The 19,468-nt window shown below is 39.8% G+C and overlaps 2 protein-coding genes across 4 annotated transcripts in view; both read left to right on the top strand.

Moving 5' to 3' along the window:
• Positions 1 to 1,210: 1,210 nt before the first annotated feature.
• Positions 1,211 to 4,269, top strand: msantd1 (Myb/SANT-like DNA-binding domain containing 1). 2 transcript variants are annotated; one of them, XM_044097084.1, is made up of 3 exons: positions 1,211 to 1,770; positions 1,874 to 2,167; positions 3,628 to 4,269. In XM_044097084.1, exons 1-3 carry the CDS (start codon positions 1,517 to 1,519, stop codon positions 3,938 to 3,940), a joined length of 861 nt encoding a protein of 286 aa, XP_043953019.1. In that variant the 5' UTR covers positions 1,211 to 1,516; the 3' UTR covers positions 3,941 to 4,269. The 2 variants fall into 2 exon arrangements, with proteins under 2 accessions (XP_043953019.1, XP_043953020.1); XM_044097085.1 differs by having other exon boundaries at positions 1,235 to 1,770; positions 3,649 to 4,269.
• Positions 4,270 to 6,611: 2,342 nt separating this feature from the next.
• LOC122819977 (regulator of G-protein signaling 12-like) overlaps positions 6,612 to 19,468 on the top strand; it is a 47,150-nt gene continuing 34,293 nt past the window's right edge. The window contains exons 1-3 of one of the 2 annotated variants that reach the window (XM_044097081.1): positions 6,612 to 6,832; positions 8,216 to 10,032; positions 11,097 to 11,189. In XM_044097081.1, coding sequence (XP_043953016.1) covers positions 8,272 to 10,032; positions 11,097 to 11,189 — 1,854 coding nt within the window. In that variant the 5' untranslated portion in view covers positions 6,612 to 6,832; positions 8,216 to 8,271. Of the gene's footprint in view, positions 6,833 to 8,215; positions 10,033 to 11,096; positions 11,190 to 15,167; positions 15,417 to 19,468 lie in introns of those variants that run through there. The other variant, XM_044097083.1, reaches the window with a different exon arrangement.

Below are 19,468 nucleotides of genomic sequence, written 5' to 3'. Positions count from 1 at the left end.
TGGGATGAAATGTGACAAAAACTGTAAGCACTTCAACACACATAGGCCGCTTCAGCACCAGTTCTAGAAATGTTGTCGCTTTAATGATGATCCAGATGTTTCACACTGAAAACATTTCAGATCAACTTTCCATTTTTCCTTCATTTCTGCAGCGACAGAGCTTTGCTTTAAGTGGCAGGTGTGATGCTTCAGTATGTGGAGGAGTTAAAAAAATGCACCAGGCCGCCTGCTGGGTTAAAGAGAAGCAGATGGGTTAAGGATCTAATCGAGCCGCTCCTTGGTTAAGCCGGACCAACAGCAACTAGTGGCACTAATGTAGATGAAGTGATAACGGATGACTTCCACTGCTGCATCGCTCTGTCCCCGCTCTTTTATGGTTTAGTGGGGGAAAAGAGGAAGGGGAAAATAGCTGCAGAAAAATTATACATTGGTGCTTATTTCAACATGAAGTAGAGGAAGAAACGAGAGGAACTGCGAAGAGAGAAAGAAATGCATTACGAAAGAATAGATTAAGGTATGCGAGGATTTGCAGAAACCTCTAGGCAGGGGGAAGGGGGTTCTCAACTGGTCAGACAAACCCCTCCTGCAGGGCGCTATTGTCCACCACCCACGGCTGTGCAAAGAAAGCTGATTACAAAGGACAGCAGGCTGTACTCCTCTGCAGTTGATCACCACATGTTGCCATTTTTGCCTCCCTGGAAATTCCAGCCTTCGGAGATTCACACATTTCCCAATGACACGACTTGCTTTTTTTCTTTCTTTTTTTTCCCCTTTTCTTTTTGTGAGGATCTAAACTGTTGTCTGCTTCGTCTTTCTGCATAAATCCAGATGCAGCAAATCCGCCCTCCCCGCAGCTCCTCAAAACGGTTTGTCTATTATTAAAAGCTTTTAAATGGAGCAGCGTGTTGGCTGACTACCAAATCCATTGCCCTGTTGCCAAGGAAACACACATTCGTGGCCGCTAGTCTTTTTTGCTCCTTTTTCCACCCCTCCCCTTCCTTCCCCTGAGGCTCATATTTCAAGAGTGTCAGCAATCTGGTGTGCTCACACTGCTGCCTTTCAGCTAAAAGCTTTTTGTGCTGCCAGTGGAGCAGAATGGAGGGCAAAAGAGAGAGCGGATGGGAGTGGCTAGCAAAGAGAGGGGGAGGGGGCTTGGAGGATAAAAAGGCCCTCTCTCACCGTTGCCAAGGCAACTTGATGTCACGGTGACATCACACAGTATTAAAAGCTTTTAACCGGATTTCTCTCCTGCCTTAGGCCCCATTTTGAGTCCTCTTTCAGCTAGGCTAGGGGGAAGGGCAGAGGCAGGCAGGACGGCTGTGGCTGTGCATGCTCTCTCACATGTATCCCTCCTTCCCTGCAGACTCAACCCAGCCCTTATAACAGTAAAAAGACTTTCAAATTCAAGCTCTAAAGCTCCTATCTTTGCAAAAAAAGAAAAGAAAAAAAGAAGAGAGAAACCCATAGCCAGCACAGGCCAAAAGAGAGACATAGAGAAGACGAAGCCAACTCCAAAATGGCAGTGGACGATAGTTTCAGCTACCTGATGCCAGGCCACAGCGAGAAACACAGGCGGGCCCCGAACTGGACCGACGGCGAAATGAAGGCCCTCCTGTACGTTTGGGAGGAATTCCACAACGAGCTGAAAACCAGCAAGAGGAACGCCAAGGTTTACGAGAAGATGTCCCAGAGGTTTTTCCAGCTCACAGGAGAGCAGCGCTTCAAAGAGGAGATCAAGATGAAAATCACTAACATGTCCTTCCAGTTCAGGCAAGTGCTCCATGTCCAGCAGCTGTGACTCCACAGGTCCAGATGTTGCACGACTAGTAAAACAAAAAAAGTAATAATCCTTCCGCTTTCTTTGTTCTTACAGGCGACTGAAGGCCACAGCCAACGAATCGGGGGAGACGCCGGACTGGCCTTACTACAAGGCCATCGAGAAGATCCTCTCCAAGCCGCTGGAGAACGGCAGGGTGACCTCGCTGGAGTTTCAGGCCTCGGCCGCCGGTCCCTCCACTTCTTCCCAGTCCACAGACAACCCCTTGTCCCAGTCGGAGGAGGGCGTGATTGGATTCCTGCCAGAGTACACTGGCTCCTCAGATGAGATGGAGATAAAACAAGAGCTGGACTCTTTGAGTTCAGACAGCGAGCACATGCTGGGCTCCAGGTAACAGGAAAACCAAACACCCATGTACAAGTATGCTGTTTTATCTTAAGGCAACGCAACACATTTTAGGCTCTTTCAACTATGCTGCTGGCAATTGTTTGTTACATATATTCCATATTTGTTGCCTTACTATTATGTTATGTTGTTTGGGTTTATTTTGAACGCCACACTTGAGAAAAATACACATTAGGACTTAGAATAACTGAAATAACTATATCTATTTATGTTTTTTTTCATACCTCTGGCAGACTTAGATTTAAAATGATTCTGACAGAAAGTGAGGCAGGCATATCTCAATTTAGACAAAACAATGCAAAAGGAGTATTAATTTTTGAAAAATAAATAATAAAAATAGTAGTACATACCCTTTATTGGCACTGCAACTCCTCTTATATGTAACTGTATAATAGTTTCTTGTATGGTTCCACTATTATTTTTGATCATTTGTCCTCTGGTGATGAGCTCATAGTTTTTAAACTTTAGCTGCTTTTACACTCAATTTTAGCCTCCCATTTTTAGAGAGAAAATGTTATTTTTTTCCTTCTGTTTTTTCTTTAATCGAGTTGTTTGATTTAGTAATGAATTAATTAAGGAAAAAACACAGTACATCTAGGAAGCCAAAGATCAAGATATTTGAGATAAAAGCCAAATAAAATATAAGTAACATTACAGACAAATAAATGATAAAATATTAACTACAACAGAGAATAGCTAAATTACAGATGAAATAGTAAGGTATAAATGGATTGTGTAATTCCTTCTAAAATTATCTATGTAAGAAATAAGAAAAAAATAGAGATAAAAAAATAATCAAGCAAAGTTAAGTAAAACACATATTAAATAAATGCCTTTTTAAAGGCTAGTGGTGAACCTACACCCAACTAAACCCAAAATTAAATTGGCTTTTTAATCATATAAAGCGCCCCACAGCAGAACAATGCAAGAACGTCGACAGTAATGAAACACTGGACCATGACAGCTGCCTGCTCGTTTTTAATCATCAGTATTAGAACGTTTTGGTGATCTGCTGCACCACAAACGGCTGTTTATAGCCAAAACCAAGCAAAACAATCACACATTTAATAAGCATCTCATGACATGCAAACAGTGCTGCTCCTGGCGACTGCCAAATTTTGAGACATTAATCAATTCTGCATTGCATTTTATTTTGCACAAGGCTGAGACAAAATGAACTGAAACCAAAAGTTTTTTGAACTGGTTTTACAGTAAGAGGGATTCCATTTTTAAATGTGAGGATACTTTTTAGCTCACATAGGCAAACATTATTAATTGGACTAACAACAGATAATAAACCTAAGTGTGACAAATCTCTCAGGGATGATACTTTTTCCATTTTTTGTCACTAGTCTGTTTTTTTTTTTTAAAACACGCTATATTCGTGATAGGTATTCTTTCTTCCAAACCTAATCCCAATCTAAAATCGTTGTAAACCTTTATAGATGTTCCTCTCCGCTCCTCAGCTCCCACCCGGTCTCAGCCAGGAAGAGACGTGCCAAAAAGTACCTGTCCCTGAAGAGGAAGAAGCTGCAGGTCATGCAGGCCATGCTCCAGCAGCACAAGAAGTCCAGCCAGGCGATAGAGGAGACGTGCAGGGAGCTCCGCCGATCCATGCACCAACAGAACCTCCTGCAGGTCCAGTGTCTGCAGCTGCAGGAGAGGATGATGAACCTCCTGGAGAAAATGATACAGCTCCCCAGCTCAACGTCAGCGGTGTGGAGTCAGAGCGGGGCAAAAGATCCAGGGAAACCGTGAAGCGTGGAAAAAATAAATAAATCATGGAATCTCCCAACGCTCATAGGAAAAGCAGGTTCTTTCATTTCGCCTCTCAACTGCATTATTGCATACAAATTAGACAAGAACTGTTATCACACCACAGATAAGGACTACCAAAAAAATGTACTTTCACAAACTCTGTGGGGGTGCCTGAAAACAGTAATTAAAAGAACTTAAAGGACATTGTTTAAATTTTAGCATCCACTGTGTGTTGGGTTACAATGTAGTCTTTTTTAGCTTAGAACTAGTTGTGTAAAATATTTCTCAGTTACATGCCAAGTATCCAATTAAAATAGCTACAAACAATCTTTTGAAATCGTGCCTTTTTGTTCGTTGTGCCTTTGTAATTACATATCAGGATTGTCCTCTAGCGACACAAGCTAATTTGCAACATCATGAGGCAGAAATCGAATTCTCTAATATTGAAAGAAGCGCTTTGGGAAAAGAAGAGCCAACACAAAGTCTTTTCTGGTGTCAAGATTTGTCTTGAAATCTTTTGAAAATGTGATTGCGGTGGGAAATTCCTCCTTGCCAACATCAAATTAGATATAATTACAGTTAGCCTTGATGCCTCAGCATTACACAGCTGAGCCTCACTCAGATCGCTGTGAGTGTAGCAGAGGTGTTTTGTTTGATTAAAGCTTTCATGGTGCTGCTTATTCAAAAAGTCTTCTAAGTCAATTTTTTTCTATTTTTGTCCATTTTTTCTCTTTTGCTTTGAAAGGAACTGCTAAACATGACATTTTTCATTGATTCATATAAAAGTAAATGAATTATACTCATGTATAACGTCATTTCGGTTACAGACTGTGCTAACCTCTCAAGCAGTCTCAGTCCTATCCTTTTCTTCAGTAAGTCAAACGTTTTTAGTTTAAACTGAGTACTTCCCCAAAAAGGTCTGTGTCTCTTTTGGCTGCTTTTTCACTGTTTTATTCTTGCACCTAAATGTTTCCAGAAGAATATTCAGTGTGCAATGTTTTGTTCAACATTTGTCCAGTGTCTTTAGATTTAAAAGACTGCTGTGCAAGTCGACAAGTTATGCCAAATTGACTGGTACTGTGTCACCGGTGTTATTCTTGTGGTGTTAACACTTAGAATCCCCCTTTGCCACTGGTACAACACTCAATTGTCTCCTAAAACATTTTACATGTTCGCAGTGGTTCACCGTGTAAAATAGTACCCTACACATAAAAGGCCCTACTCCATTATTAAATGTCATTCTAGCCAGGTATTATTGGGTTTGGTTGAATTTGTGACAGAAGCAACTGCCTTTTCATGCTGACCCCAAACCTGGATTGCAAAAGAACCTATGTGTTGTCATAATAGCAGCTTTACTTTAATTTGCACGTTTGCTTGTCTTTTCAGTTGTGAAGAACCTCCAGAGAGAAAGAAAAACTAAATTATTGCTTACCACACTATGCAAAACCAGACACTCTGGTCAACCTAAAAGAGCATACATACATTGTTTCATTTTATTTGTTTAATATAAAACATTAATGCTGCTAGAGCTTTTGTGAAAAATAATTATGGATTTTTAAAAATTTTTTACAAATTACTTCAAATTAAAGTTTTTTTTTCCAAGTATTAAAAAAAAAAAAGGATCATATTGCTGTACTAAATTGTATTGCTTATAATTAGGGATTCCAAAACTTAGTAAAAGGGAAAAAAAATAAAAGTAAAACAAAGTTTGAATCTTGGGAAAGACATTCAGAATATCCAGCTGTTGTTCAAGAAACTCCTGCCAGAGTTTCAAACACTTGAAAAACTTTCTAGCTGTTGGATTTGAAGTGTGAAAGATGACATGCTTAGTGATCCTTTGTAATGCACCCCAGTTTTAGTTTATTCTTCAGAGTACATTAGGTCTGTATTACTTAAAAAGCAGCAGTGATTTTACTCTAAAAGAGAGCTTGTGGTGGATACAATGTATATATTTCACACCCGAATGTATACTCTTATTGTGAAGGGGAGAAGGTGACGTGAGATTATTTTCTAGTTTATTTTGCTTACTTCCACAAACTATGATATATGTGCCCGACCACACACATTATAATGAATGGAGCAAAGCATAACAACAGGTCTGGTTGGCTGATAACTCTGATATCACCTGACATTTGTTGAACTAAGCACCGTTCCTCCCTTTTTTACATGTGGGAGTGTAAGCTGCACTGCACATGTGTAGAAAAATAATGTGTGCAACCGTTGAAGCCCTTTGACCACTTAGGTATTATTTTCACAACAGTTGTGGTGTTAGTGTAGAGCAAAGCTGGGACTACTAACGTAAAAAGTAAATGCGACAGGATTACAAAACATCCAGGTAACACGTATGCTTTTATTTATTTTTTAATTAGGAATAGAACTTACCCTTATTTCTCTATTGTGAACTTTATAGAAATATACTCCGTCGCTACGTTTACTGAGGTTTGAATTCAGAGTAAGTTTTACTACGTTTTTAAGTTCTGATAGAAATGACGCCGAAATACATTCTGTGTTTTAAAATGTGATCAAATTTAGAGCAAAATAAACATTTTCAACTGCCGCTTGTGTCAGCCAATAGCGTCACTCCACTCGTTTGAATATTGAATGTGACAGCCATGGTTATTGGCCAAAGGGAAGCGTCACGTGTTCGAGAGACGTTACGCTGTCATGGTTACAATGAAAGACGCTTTGTGATTTTCACGAGGAAGGAGGTGCTACTGCGAGTAGCCATATGGACCCCTGAATCACGGCAGGACAATGTTGTAAATAGTGTAAAAAGAAATAAATCGAAAGAAAACATGGACGTCTGGCATTAGTTTCGTAAACTAAAGAAGTTATTTCAAGGAGTGCGCATAAATTCTGGGGTTTATTGGAACTTTTTGAAACCTTAAACAGGTAAGCCAATACGTTTTTTTTCTGTACAGGTTTTAGTTAAAGCATGAAAGTAATGAAATTGTGATGCTTTAATGCTTTCTTTGTAGTAAGAGAAAAACATATGACTGCCATTTTGCCTATGTTTAACTCTGTCCTTTTGTGGTAAGTTGGGATATTTTAAAAATAACAGTGGTTTGCTGAACCAAAGTGTGTGTTTGTCATTGAAGCGCTGGTGAGTAAAAAGCCAGCTGGCGCTCTGTTTTGTGGGAGGGGGTGGGCAAGGGTTAGGGAGGTAGGGGTGAAGCAGGCTGAGTAATAAAAGCTGGGTTTGGACATGAAAGATCCACCTGTTACATCTCTTTACATCTCTGACAGATAATTGGTAAAGCAAGATTGATTTAAATTTAGTTAGCTTTTATTTAGCAAGCAAATGGAAGCATGAAAGTAAATTAAGCTAGACGTGGGTACACGTGAGGAAGTTATTTTATATGTTTTAAAAGCAGATTTTTGAACACAGGGTCCAAAAAACAGATTATGTACTAAAATAAGGTTTTTCTAGAAAATCTGTGCACATTTATTTTAGTCTGAGATCTATATAAATGTAACTCGTGCCTTTTTAAAAAATGGGAAAGACAAGATGGCATACCATTCAATTAAGGTGGAGATGTTATTATTAAATTATCTTTATGCTTTAATACAGTCTGAACTAACGGAGTTCCCACATAGTGTTGAAATATATGGAACTTGCTTTAATATTTTCTTTGTCGTTGTTGGGCATGAAAACAAAGCGTGCCCTACTTTCGATACATTTAGAATACATAGCAGAATACAATTAGATACATTTAGAATACAAAGCAGTCTGAAATAGTCACCTCAGTGATTACTGCCATCATGATTTGCTGCAGAACTGCTGTTTTTTTAACTTTAAAGTTGTAAAGTATGTTTCCAGATGTATCTCTAGCAACAATATATTTATTTAAGTCAACAATCTCTTCTCTGAATGGTTTTGTCTTAGCCATATTTCTAATATGCAGTGAAATATCAGTTCAGGTATTTTAAGGTGTTCTGCTCACACATGTGATTGGTTGCTCCGGATTTACAAGTATGTACTTTTACAAGTAATTTTAATCAGAGGGTTGAATAATGTTGAGATTTCAGTAGTCATTGTAAGTCATATTTAGTGATGGATAAAATTATTGTAATACTTGTTTTATTTGACTATATAAATAAATTTCAATGAGGATTGAATAAATATAGGTGCAGCTTTAGCAATTTTCTACTAGTATTCATCTTTTTTCTTTCTCTTTATTTTTAGCAAATTGATTAAAATGTTTGGACTTGGCCACGGTGCTTAAATTATGAAATCTAAAGTGTTTTGTTTTTTTTCTCTTCATCTGATTGCAGGATGACAACAATACAGTAGTGGTGGCAATCTCAAGGTTTTCTGTTTGAGACTTAAAATGAGGATTCAAGGGCAGCCTGAGGGTGCGAGGAGGCGTCTGGATATGAACGCAACTGGTGAACTCCGGGACGTGGAGGTCATCCGTGGTCGGGCTGGATATGGTTTTACTATTACAGGACAGAAACCGTGTCTGCTGAGTGGCATCATGGAGGGTAGTCCTGCTTTTGTGGTGGGACTCAGACAAGGAGATCGAATCATGGCCATCAATGGAGCCGACGTTTCTGCTGCTTCTCATGAAACCGTGGTGCAGCTGATCGGTGGCTGCAAAGGACCCCTGCATATGGTGGTGCTCTCAGAACGACGAATAATGGGGAACCCCATCCTCAATGATGCCAAGTTTGGGTTTGAGCAAAAAAGTTGTGTTTTCCAGAAGCCAGGTGTCCTCCGCGCTGTATCACATGACTCAAGCAGACCGTCCTTTAATCCTAATAACGGTCTCGCCGCTAAACAGAGGCCAGTTTCAGAGCCCGACATGTCAATGTGGTCACAACAATTCAATGTTTTGTCTGGAAAGAAAAAGGAGGAAACACCCACGGTTAAAGACACAGATTCTGTTTTTACCGACACCGAAGAAGTCAATCCAGACTGGAGTGTTTTAAACATGACTTTGGTGGTGGGCTACCTTAGCTCCACAGAGCTGATTCTGAACACCAGTGAATCCGAGGACGACTGTTTAAAGGCCATTCGGGAGAGAATCCGACAGCTGGGCACAGAGCAAAATACCCACACCCTTGTGATGATGAAGGTCATGTTTGATTGCATTCGACTGTGTGACGACGCAGGAGCCGTTCTGGCGGCATTCCCTGCTGAGAACCTTGTTTTAGGAGCTGTTTGTGCTGAGGACCCGCGTTTCTTCTGCCTGGTCACCACAGCACACATTATCAATGGCCAGGTACCAGATGATGGTCCTCTACGGGCGTCCTGCCACGTGTTTTTCATTGACCCAGAGCTGGGAAACCACAAGGATCACATAGGGATTGCTTGCCGGTTTGGCTTTAACTGTACGCCAGATCCAGATACTATGGGCTGCCTTGAGTTCCCTCAGACTCCCCCAGACGTGCTACACTTTGTAACAGTCCTATATAGTGATCTGGGGGAGGCGGTGGAAAGGCTTCGAGCTAAACTGGACGTGGAGGCTCAGCAGACCGACTGCACTAGTAAACTAGGCAGTGCTAGCAGCAACGGGGACAGTGGGATTGAAAATTCTTCCCCCCCTGAGGAGAGAGCGGACAGGGATTTCCCTTCTGATATCCCAAATCTTTCTGGGACCCACCTCCCAAGCTGTCCATGGGATTATCCCTCGACTGAGGTCGTCACCCCTATAAACCCTGTCAAGAATGGCCAAAAACTTGAGCCCGAGAACAGTGCCAGCCTACATTCCCTTTCAGAGTCACTACCTGGCCCGGATTCTCTCACAAGCTTCTACGGAGGTCCCCCACCCAGGCTGGAGTTTCATTTCAAGCCACCACCTCCTCCGTTACCCTTGAGTAAAAAACCAAACTTTCTGGCTTATCCCTTAAGAACCAGCCAAAGGTGGTTTTCAAAGCCAAAATGGCCTAAAGCCATAAGCAGCGACTCTGTAAATCAAGAGACATCCACCAACATAAATTCCACCACAAATAACCCTCCATCTGCACTGAATCAGGTGCACTCAGACAGGTACCACTCCACAGAGGCCATGATGCCTCCTAGAGAGGAATGGACCAAGAGGTTTCTCGAACAAAGACAGAAACAGCGGGCACATGGCAGCTACAGAAATGTAAGATATTGCCCTAATTTCCCTTCATTCTTTTCAATCCAGATGAAATATTAAGCTTTAGTTACAAATAAGTGGATGTGTTTATATAAACTGTTGGTTTAAAGTGGCTGATTTTTCATTTTACTTTTTCGAAATGTGTAAATGTTTACTGTTGTCAACCATGACGTGTAAGAAAAAAAGTCAAGATTTTATTTCCTTCTTGTTGGTTTTGCCTTTGACCACAAGATGTCCCCATGTATCCATGTAGCTCCGAAAACAAGCTTCCACTTTGGGAAACAGAGATGCACTTAAACAGAGCCACTGAAGTGGTTTCTCTCTCTCTCTCTCTGTCTCTCTTTCTCTCTCTCTATCTCTCCAGCCACACAAAGGGCTCCAGTTAGGCCCCATAGTGACAAATGTGTGTTAAAAAAAAAACCTACTCAAAAGTATGTGTGTTGGATAGGTTTGGATTCAAACTGCATCCTTTATTTAGATCACTGTATTTATTATGGTACTTTTCAAATTCAGAGCTAGATTGTGTGCCCCTGCTGCGTTCTTAGATCTGAAAGAAGACAACTTTAGACAGGAAGCTGAGTAAATTACAGGGTAGAGCCCCTTTCATACATTGGTAATTAACTGCAATTCTTAAACTCTAGTTTAAACATCAGTCACAACCTCTGCTTTCATAATAATTGGCTCGGGTGTGGAAAAAAGTTAGAACTCATTATCTGTTAAGGTACCGTAGTTCTGCCTCAGATGGGCTGATTGACTTTGATGGAATTTAAAATGTGTGATCTGTGCGTGTGGATGACACTTAAAAGTAATTTCTTACTTCTAGTCTAGTTGAACTTTTAGATGAGCAACTCCTATATATCGCAATTACATACTAAAACTTCAAACAAGCAACTTTTTAAATTGTATTTTTTTGCAGGTAGTTAAACACTTTTTCAACTTCAATATGTGTGTGCTCAATGGCCTAAAGCCCTAAGCACCCAAATGGGTGCTACTTCCAAATGGGGAAAGTATGGTGCTAATTTAAATAGTGTGGTAATTTGCGTTTTCTTTTCAACCTTCTCCTCTGATAGGAATCCAGGTTTTGGGGCATAGGTGTTGCCCGTGCCTCCAAGCGTCGTTCTTCCAAACGTCTCAGCATGGCAAGATCTCTGGATGATCTTGAGGTAGGCGTTGTTATTTTTAGGGCTAAGTGATGGTATAATTCTGTGTATATTGGGTCCCATCCCTGATCCAATCCCAAGTATCTTCTCCGGTTGGAGCCCAAATCACAGCATTTTTAAACAATCGTTCCAAGTTGTTGATGAACCTCGACTGGCTATTTCTGTTGTTTGTGTTTGGTGGAATCTAAAGAATCAGAGTTTCCTCTAACAGTCTAATTGTTTATAATTTTTTACAGTAAGATTTACTTAAGAATGCACTGATATTAAAATTTGGGTCACTATGGATATCTGACATTAATATTGCTTGTATAACCTACAATCTTGAAACACATAGACAGATGACAACAAGATAGAAACAAACATCAGTTGTTAATATTGGCCCAGTTTTACTTGTATGTTTAAAAAATGACTAACATTGTACAATATTAATTTTATTGCCAATATATTATGCATCGCTCACATTTGCAGTGAAAGAGAGACTATATTGGCTGCAGATTCCTGTCAATTCCTGCTTTGCGTAGTGCGGTCACAGTTTCAGATGTATGCACAGAGACTGAAACAGTAGCATTTATTGTGTAACTTTCAAAGTAGAGCACTGAGTTTATAAAGGAGAACAACTTCTGAAATATGACATTGTGATAGACACTGATAAAAGCTAGTATCCTCCTGAAAATGTTGTTAGCAGCAGCAAGATAAGAGTTTATTAAAAACTTTAGTTATGTCTATGAAGTTAGATAGCTTTAGAAAAATAAGCCTGTCTTGTGGAGAATGCTGCTGGGACAGAGTATTAGACATGTTAGCATCCAGTGCATCGTTTATGAGTGAGGTAAGTGTGGCACAATCCCAAAACCAATCAAGCAATATAATGCTGATGAAATGTAATTTGTTGGAATTGCAAGTGCCTGATATTGATTTTAAAGTATCAGATGGAGATTGGACGTCTCCAAATGCATATGTTGAAACGACTTCCCTTAGCAATGAGTTATTTTAGTACTTAAGTTTAGAGATTTGCTCAAATCACTTCTTCACCTGTGCTTGACTGCAAAAAAAAAATAATTTTTTTGTCTTTTAATGTGGGCGTTCAACCGAAACATCCCCCTTTTTGCTGCACCTTCAATTCTCTCTAACCTTTCATTTCCGTTGCCTTGAACTCTGTTTGGTGCTCCACTTGTAGAGAGAGGTGGCTCACAAAGTGGTCTTTGTGTGAGTCAGAGGCATGGACCTGTTTGTTTGGTCTTGCTAATGAGCCCTGCTGCACATTCTGCATTTTGTGCTTACGTTGTCTCAAATTAATGACACTTAACAACTCGTTCTATCCCCCTCCCTCTGCGAGCCTGCATTACTGATTCATATTCGCCTGCAGTTTACCTAATATGACCATTTTAAATGTACATGAAGACAACAGAAAAACAAACCAAATGATTGCATGCTGTATTCTATAAATATGCATGAGTCATACACTCTGAGAGGGAGCCCATAAACCTGCTTGTCAGATTTGTCTCAACACACACTGAACAGAGCTGCAGTTTTAAAGCTCCATCTTTAGAGCAGGCTTGACCCAGATGTGAAAATAACATTTCGTCCTTTGTTAGTAATTCACTATCCTGCTCGGTTTCATCTGCTGTCATCTTCCATGCACCAAGTATGTTTTGATGGGTTATACAATTTAAAGACACTTTAAAGAGTTTTGAAAGTTGTCTGATGAGTCGTTATCAACCTGCTCAGTATTTTTATCTTCTTCATTGTGTTTAAGTATATTTGTGTCCTTTGGCTTCCAAGAAGTTGCAATTTGCTGCACAACAATCAATAGTGAAATTGCTTCTGTGTATCTTCAAGCAACTGATGTAGTGCTTTTCCTGGAATCACTGTCTGGCTATAAAATTATACCCTGGCGAATACAAATTGAGAGACTGTAAGTGGTTGTATAACATAATCTCAATTTGTGTTGCTCTATCTTCTCATCCCTACACCTTTAGTTTGCTTTGTTACACAGTTTTATACCAGTGGTACACATTTTTTACATCTTTTTGCCATGACAACTTATGCTGTTCCATGGGTAGAACTAAAGAACCCTAAAGGTTTGAGATAGTAAGTCTCAAACTTTTAGATTGTGCACTTTTTGTTTAGCTTAAATGTGATATGGGAACTAAAATACGTTTGGAGGTCTTTGTGCTTTCAGCTGTTTGTTCCGTCCTAGAAGATGGAAATTATTGGACTTCATAAGGGAATGGAAAGTTTTAAATTAAGTTCATGTGCAGCCTGGAAAAGTTGGAAAACATATATAGAGTTTGATTTGAAACTCTATGTTTCAAATCAAACATAGTTTTAAAATATCTACATATTTGAAGTGTTGATGTGTTTTTCTTGTCTGGATAAGCATGGAAACACCAAGTATGGAAATAATATTTGCATTTCAAGATTTCATTCCAATTGTTATCTATCCACCCATCTTCCTTACAATCAGAAATGTTTTCTGTGGAATGGATTTTCATAAATCTTGGAAAATTGAGTCTTGAACGTATGGAATTATGATCTGAAGAATGTGCCAGAAACTTCTCCATATCCAAGGTTTCTATGGGTGTTTGGATTTCAATCTTAGTTAAAAGTTTTTATTATTACAAAAACATAATCTAAAAAATAGTGTTAATATTCTCCTTGCAAATTATCTTGCATCACCAACTGTTCAAAAAACACTTCACAGTTAGCATGGATATGCTATAATTTCCTTATAATTGCAGATCTCTTTTTTTTTTTTTTTTAAGAAAACATCCACAAAACATCAATTAATAAGCACGTGTTCAGTTTCTGGCATTTTGGTTGTCCATCTGCAGCCAAAGCTCACTCCTAAGGAGAAAAATGTAGTGGATTTCTTTAAGATGCACCAGTTGGAGAACCTTTGCTTTACTCTTTTTATTTAAAACGCCTGACTTAAGATTTGGCACAGGACCCTGTGGAGACCTTGTATCTCAGCCTTAAACTGAAGTCATCAGGAAGTTGTGAATGACAAGGTCAGCATAAATATATGATAACCTCTGAATTAGTGCATGCATCTGGACTTACAAGGACATTCTGAGACTATTTACCCTCCATGGCAGACCTTTCTGGCCCTGGTTAGCCTTGATGCATGTAGACAAGAACAGAACAAACTGGTTTTGGTTGTCTTTTTTTTTTTTTACTGGTTGGTGTGGCAACGGTTTGTTTAAAAAGAGTGAACTAATTCCCTTTGTTTTATTAATATGGCTGCTGCAAACAAGCCATATTAATCATATCATATACTGTGCATATGATCTGTTTGTATTTGTTGTGCATTTCTCTCTCAGTAGAGGGAGAAGTGGCTGATATTCCATGTCTGTTTTCGTCTGACTTGTTTTTCCCTCTATAGCTTCCAGCACAGTGTTAGTCAGACCGTCTTTATGTTTGGGCATGTCAAAGAATGTTCTGCTTTGTACGTTCTTGTCTTATTACCTTTCAGAGCTCGTCAGGCAGACGTCTCTGCGTTCTCCTATAGACCTCCAATTTTAGGAGCGTATTTTCTTTTCACAACCTCAAAGCAGATGCTTGCACTCAGCAGATGATTGTGCGTTCAGCTCAGCGGAGATGACACCATTAGTCTGCTCCTCTATTTGTGTTCACGCTGACTCTCCTCTGTCTTCAGAGGTGTTTTATAGCTGCATATGAAAACATCTGTTAATGTGAGCTGCTAGAGGAAGCGCACCGTTTTCACCCTGCTGCGAGATCCGGGGCAATTTTTTGCTCTTTGAGTGTCTCCAGTCCTGTTAGGTGTGGAGAAATTAGTAGCACTTGTTTGCATGCCTGGAGGTAACATATCTATCTTGTGGGTGTTGCAGAGAAGGCATGAGGACACAGACACGGTGAGGGAGGTAAATACAGAGGGGAGAGGGGACAAATTCACAGCAGAGAGAGAGAGAGAGAGAGAAAGACAGAGAGGGAGGGAGAGGAACCGGCATCAGAGGGAGGAGAGAGGGAGCTTTTGAACTCCCAGTAGCTGTCAGAATTTTCAGGCTCCTCTTCACACCCTCTCCTCCTCCTCCTCCCCCGTTCAGCTTCGTCTCTCTGCACTGCGAAGCGCACAGGCTTTCGCACACACGCTCAGCCGACATCCAGCGGATGGACTCTTTTACACGCACCAGCCGCAGGGACCAGCGCTGAAAACGAGCCAGACGCACGCACACAGGGCTATACATGGAGCAAACTTTAACTCTCAACTCTGTAAGTCGTCATATCTTCAGCTCTTTCTCATTCAGGCCGTCGGTCGATGCCATTTTCATCTTCCACACTTTTCCTTCTTGGGGCTCTGTGTGGCTCCTGTTGTAGCAGCATACAGTGGTTAGCCTGTGTGGTCTGTCAGAGGAATGTTTTGACCAGTGCCAGCTGAACTCCCATGTGTTGTATGATCCACACAGTGTGCTGCTGTATGAAGCAGGATGTGCTGCCGCTATATACTCCAGGATCCAAGCTGACTTTCATTTAGATCCTGAGACTTAAAGATGCTTATAAGTTTTTATGACCCAGGCTTATGCTTATTAAATGCAGGGCCTTTTGAATGAAGTGCGCTCTGCTGCACTTGCCCTGCGAAATGACCCTGTTCGCAGTCAGCTGGCAGCGCCAAGACAAGTTCCATTGAGTGTGAAGGACACAGAGATGCCGAGGTTGTTGCTGTCAGATGGGATTAAATTTACTGTGACATTTCGTGGCTTTGTTTTGAGCTGTGATCGCGTTGCAGCCACAGTTACTTTTGAACTTGAAGTGGTTGCCTGTGGTTCTACCTTACCCATATTTACTTTGTGTAGACATGTCCCTGCTTTAATTTGCCACTTTAAGAGTGTAGCAGCACTACACTCTTAAAGATCTAACCTATGAAACTGATGTGAACACGTAAAAATTTACTTACTTTTTTGGGGTGGATTTTAGTTGATTTTTAGATTTGAGTTGAAATGGAGCAAGTTTAACAATTAAAAGACTAATTGTCTTTTAGTTTAATAACTAAAAGACAATTGAATAAACCAGGCAAATTCTAAAAAGATTTAATTACAATATTGTTAAAAAGTTCATTTGTTTTAATAACTTTATTCTTTAAATGAAACATATGAGCCTCTACTGATCACATATTCTAATTTATTACATATGACTATATATATTTTGTCTATAGCATCTTGTCTTACTGCTTAGCACAATAATGAATTATCTTTAGAGATTAGCTGTGATTCCTTTGGAGAATATTATATCCATAAATGTGTTCTCACTCCCTCACAGCCTGATGAACTTCATAACTGATAATGCTTAGAACATACAGGTCCCTTTTTAACACCGTCTTACATTTCTGTACTTCCTCTGACTTAATTTATGGCATTTACTGAAAGAGTAACGAAATTTTAGTTTGTATATGAACTTTACATACAAATATTTTTCCTTCCAAAAACAGCAAGGTTGTTCGTATTTTTAACAATGCCCGCCTGAGCTTGCTAGCAGTTGTAACCTCATTAGCTCAGTATTGGCTGAAGCATTATGCAAACCTTTTTAGATCTGTTCTAACAAGATTACATGTAAACATGTAAGACAAAATGAAAACCTTTTCCCCTCACAACCAGTCCCAACAGTGATTCCCTGATCAATAACTTTTAAAAGCTTCCTCACAGTCAAGGAGCTGAGTTTGTTTGCAAGATTGAGTTTAGCATTGGTGCTCTGGCTAAACTAGATAAGGCCAGATACAAACAATTTTTTTTGTGACACAGAAACGTTTTCAGTCGCGAGCCTTTTCACTGATTTTAGATGACATTGCGCTTGGGCACCCTAAAAAATGAGAATGAGGGTTGAATGAGCGATTATATTTACACACAGACAAACATGGTGCATTTTCGTAAAAGATTATGCCTGCCAATTAGTGGCACTGTAACGCTGCCGCAAAACAGTGCAACATTCATAGAATGGTGCCATGTTTGTAATTTGTGAGAGCATGTGGGGGTCAGAGAGAGATGAAACTACGACGTCATCGTTCCAAAAAAGGCCGGGCTCTCAAAAACACTGAAACATGAAACTGCTGTTTTGAAGCTTTTCCACTCCGGGACCTGTTTTCAAAAATTATTTTTTCTAATCTCACAAAACACAGGATCCATGTGGACACACAGCAGATACACCTAGTCTTATCTGAAAAGAGCTAAAGTCTTTCTACATGGAGAAAGACATTGTTCAATTAACTTTGTTAAATTATTTAATTGAGTAATATTTAATGTCCTCCAAAAATATGTTTGTTTTTTTTCAGTGTACTGTAGCAATTAGGTCACATACTGATTGATCACTCCTTGGGTTTTAAAGAGCTTTAAGGACTTGTGGGGTCCTTAAAGTATATTATTGATGGAATAATATACACTGTATTAACAAAAATTAAGCTTGTTTTGTTTTGTTTGTTGATATCGGGATTTTACACTTCATTATTGTAAGACTTCCCTTCATCTTGTTTTGATTTGGGTAATTGTGTATTCTTTGGGATTAGCGGTAGATTCAGGCCAACAAGACACTTTTATCTCTCTGACATCACACGGCCAGCTCTGGGAGGGGGGCAGTTTTGCTCATGAAGTGTCCCCAAGGCTAGCATTATGGGATGACATTTTCAAAATGTCTCCATTGTTGTCCTCCTTTCCACTTTCCTTTTCCCTTGAAAATATTTTTTTTGCCTAAACCTGCTCAGTTGTCATCCAAACCCACCAAACTGGAAGCAAAAAAAGAAACAATAACACATCATGAGTTGGTTAGATGGTATTTGACTGTCCAGGTGCTCAGCGTATGAATATGCTCCATTCAGTAATCAGCTGAACAGATGTGGATGTGGTTTTGCTGAGCTTGCAGTTTGACCAAACCATAGCCACGGAAAATACTCACTATCTCTAGATGGAGACAAGCTGCTTCTCCATTCTTGGCTCATTTCTCACCATTGCCATGACATCATCTATCGACACTCGGGATTTTCTTCCCTCGTTAACAACACGGCTCTTCATACTCACTCATCCTGCTGATTCCTCCTTGTGACCCAGAACTGTAGCTTCTCTAAGTGATTCATCTTCACCGTCTGTTTACCTTCCTCACTAATACTTCTACAATATTTCCACTGCCATGGGTGTGGAGGTTGCTCAACAAGGAATGTGTTTAGAAGGCCTTTTATTGGATTCCTGTTAACAGTGTAGACATGTCTGACATACTATACACTGCTGACTTCTTTTTTTCCTTTTAATGCCAAAACATGTTTGCTTCAAATGCTTCTGCTTTGTGCAGAGTTGAGGGGATGGCTGATTGGCTTCAGGACAAGATGCTGCAGAATCAGCTCTAAGGTCATGTCTACTTCATAGTGTGGGAGTCATAAACTTGGATAGTTCAGACAGCAGCTTGGCCCAGAAGCACTGACACACACGTTACTCTGTAACATCTTCCTCTTGTAGCTTAAATAAAAAGGTCTTGGTAATGTGTTCCCTTGTCATTCCTTGTCATCCTTTCCTCACAACACATACCATGTGTAACCACATCCTTCTCAGATGTGATACAAATTAGCTGAAATGCAGCTATGTAATGCTACATTAATCCTAACCCTAACCTAGGCCGTTACCAACAAACCTTTGTGACCCAAGATGCCACTCTTTCATTTGTCAGTATCATCTTCATTTATAATACACTTTAAAACAGAAATGTTGCTCAAAAGTCCTGCACAGGAACTACAATAACAGTTACCTCAAGAGCAATAAGACGGAGGTACCGGTACGTTAAACCAGATGATTAAAATAATCTAGCAAAATAGAAATGTTGAACAATAAAAATAGAATTTACTTCAATCGGACTCAAATGTTGAGCTCTGTTTAATGTGAGAGCCAGAAGTGAAACTTTAAAAGCATAAATCTATAGACTATGAGCAGCTCCTGTTTAAACAGCCACAGATAAGGCATGACCACCTCGGCTTGAGCTCAGAGTTAAAGATCTAAAATAATTTAAAATATATTGCTCAATGCAGGGCGGCAAAATGAACTTAAAGTCACAGTACAGCATTGAGTGAAAGAGAAGAGAAGTGACCCCACTGTGTCACCTCTTCTTTAAAGCCCAGGAAAACAGAAAGGTTACTAAATAAGTGTTCCTTGGTATTTTGACAGCTTTTAAATAGTACAGTGCAACTTACAAAAATGCACCATTTACACTTTATATTACAGAATAATTAGTAGTGTCAATACGAGTGACCCTGGTGGTTTTGTTAAAAGCAATTATTTCATTATTTGGATTTTTTC

This window comes from Gambusia affinis, linkage group LG18 (assembly GCF_019740435.1).
Source record: "Gambusia affinis linkage group LG18, SWU_Gaff_1.0, whole genome shotgun sequence".
NCBI lineage: Eukaryota > Metazoa > Chordata > Actinopteri > Cyprinodontiformes > Poeciliidae > Gambusia > Gambusia affinis.
Note: the sequence above shows the minus strand (reverse complement) of the source record. Positions and strands in the feature narration are given on the sequence as shown.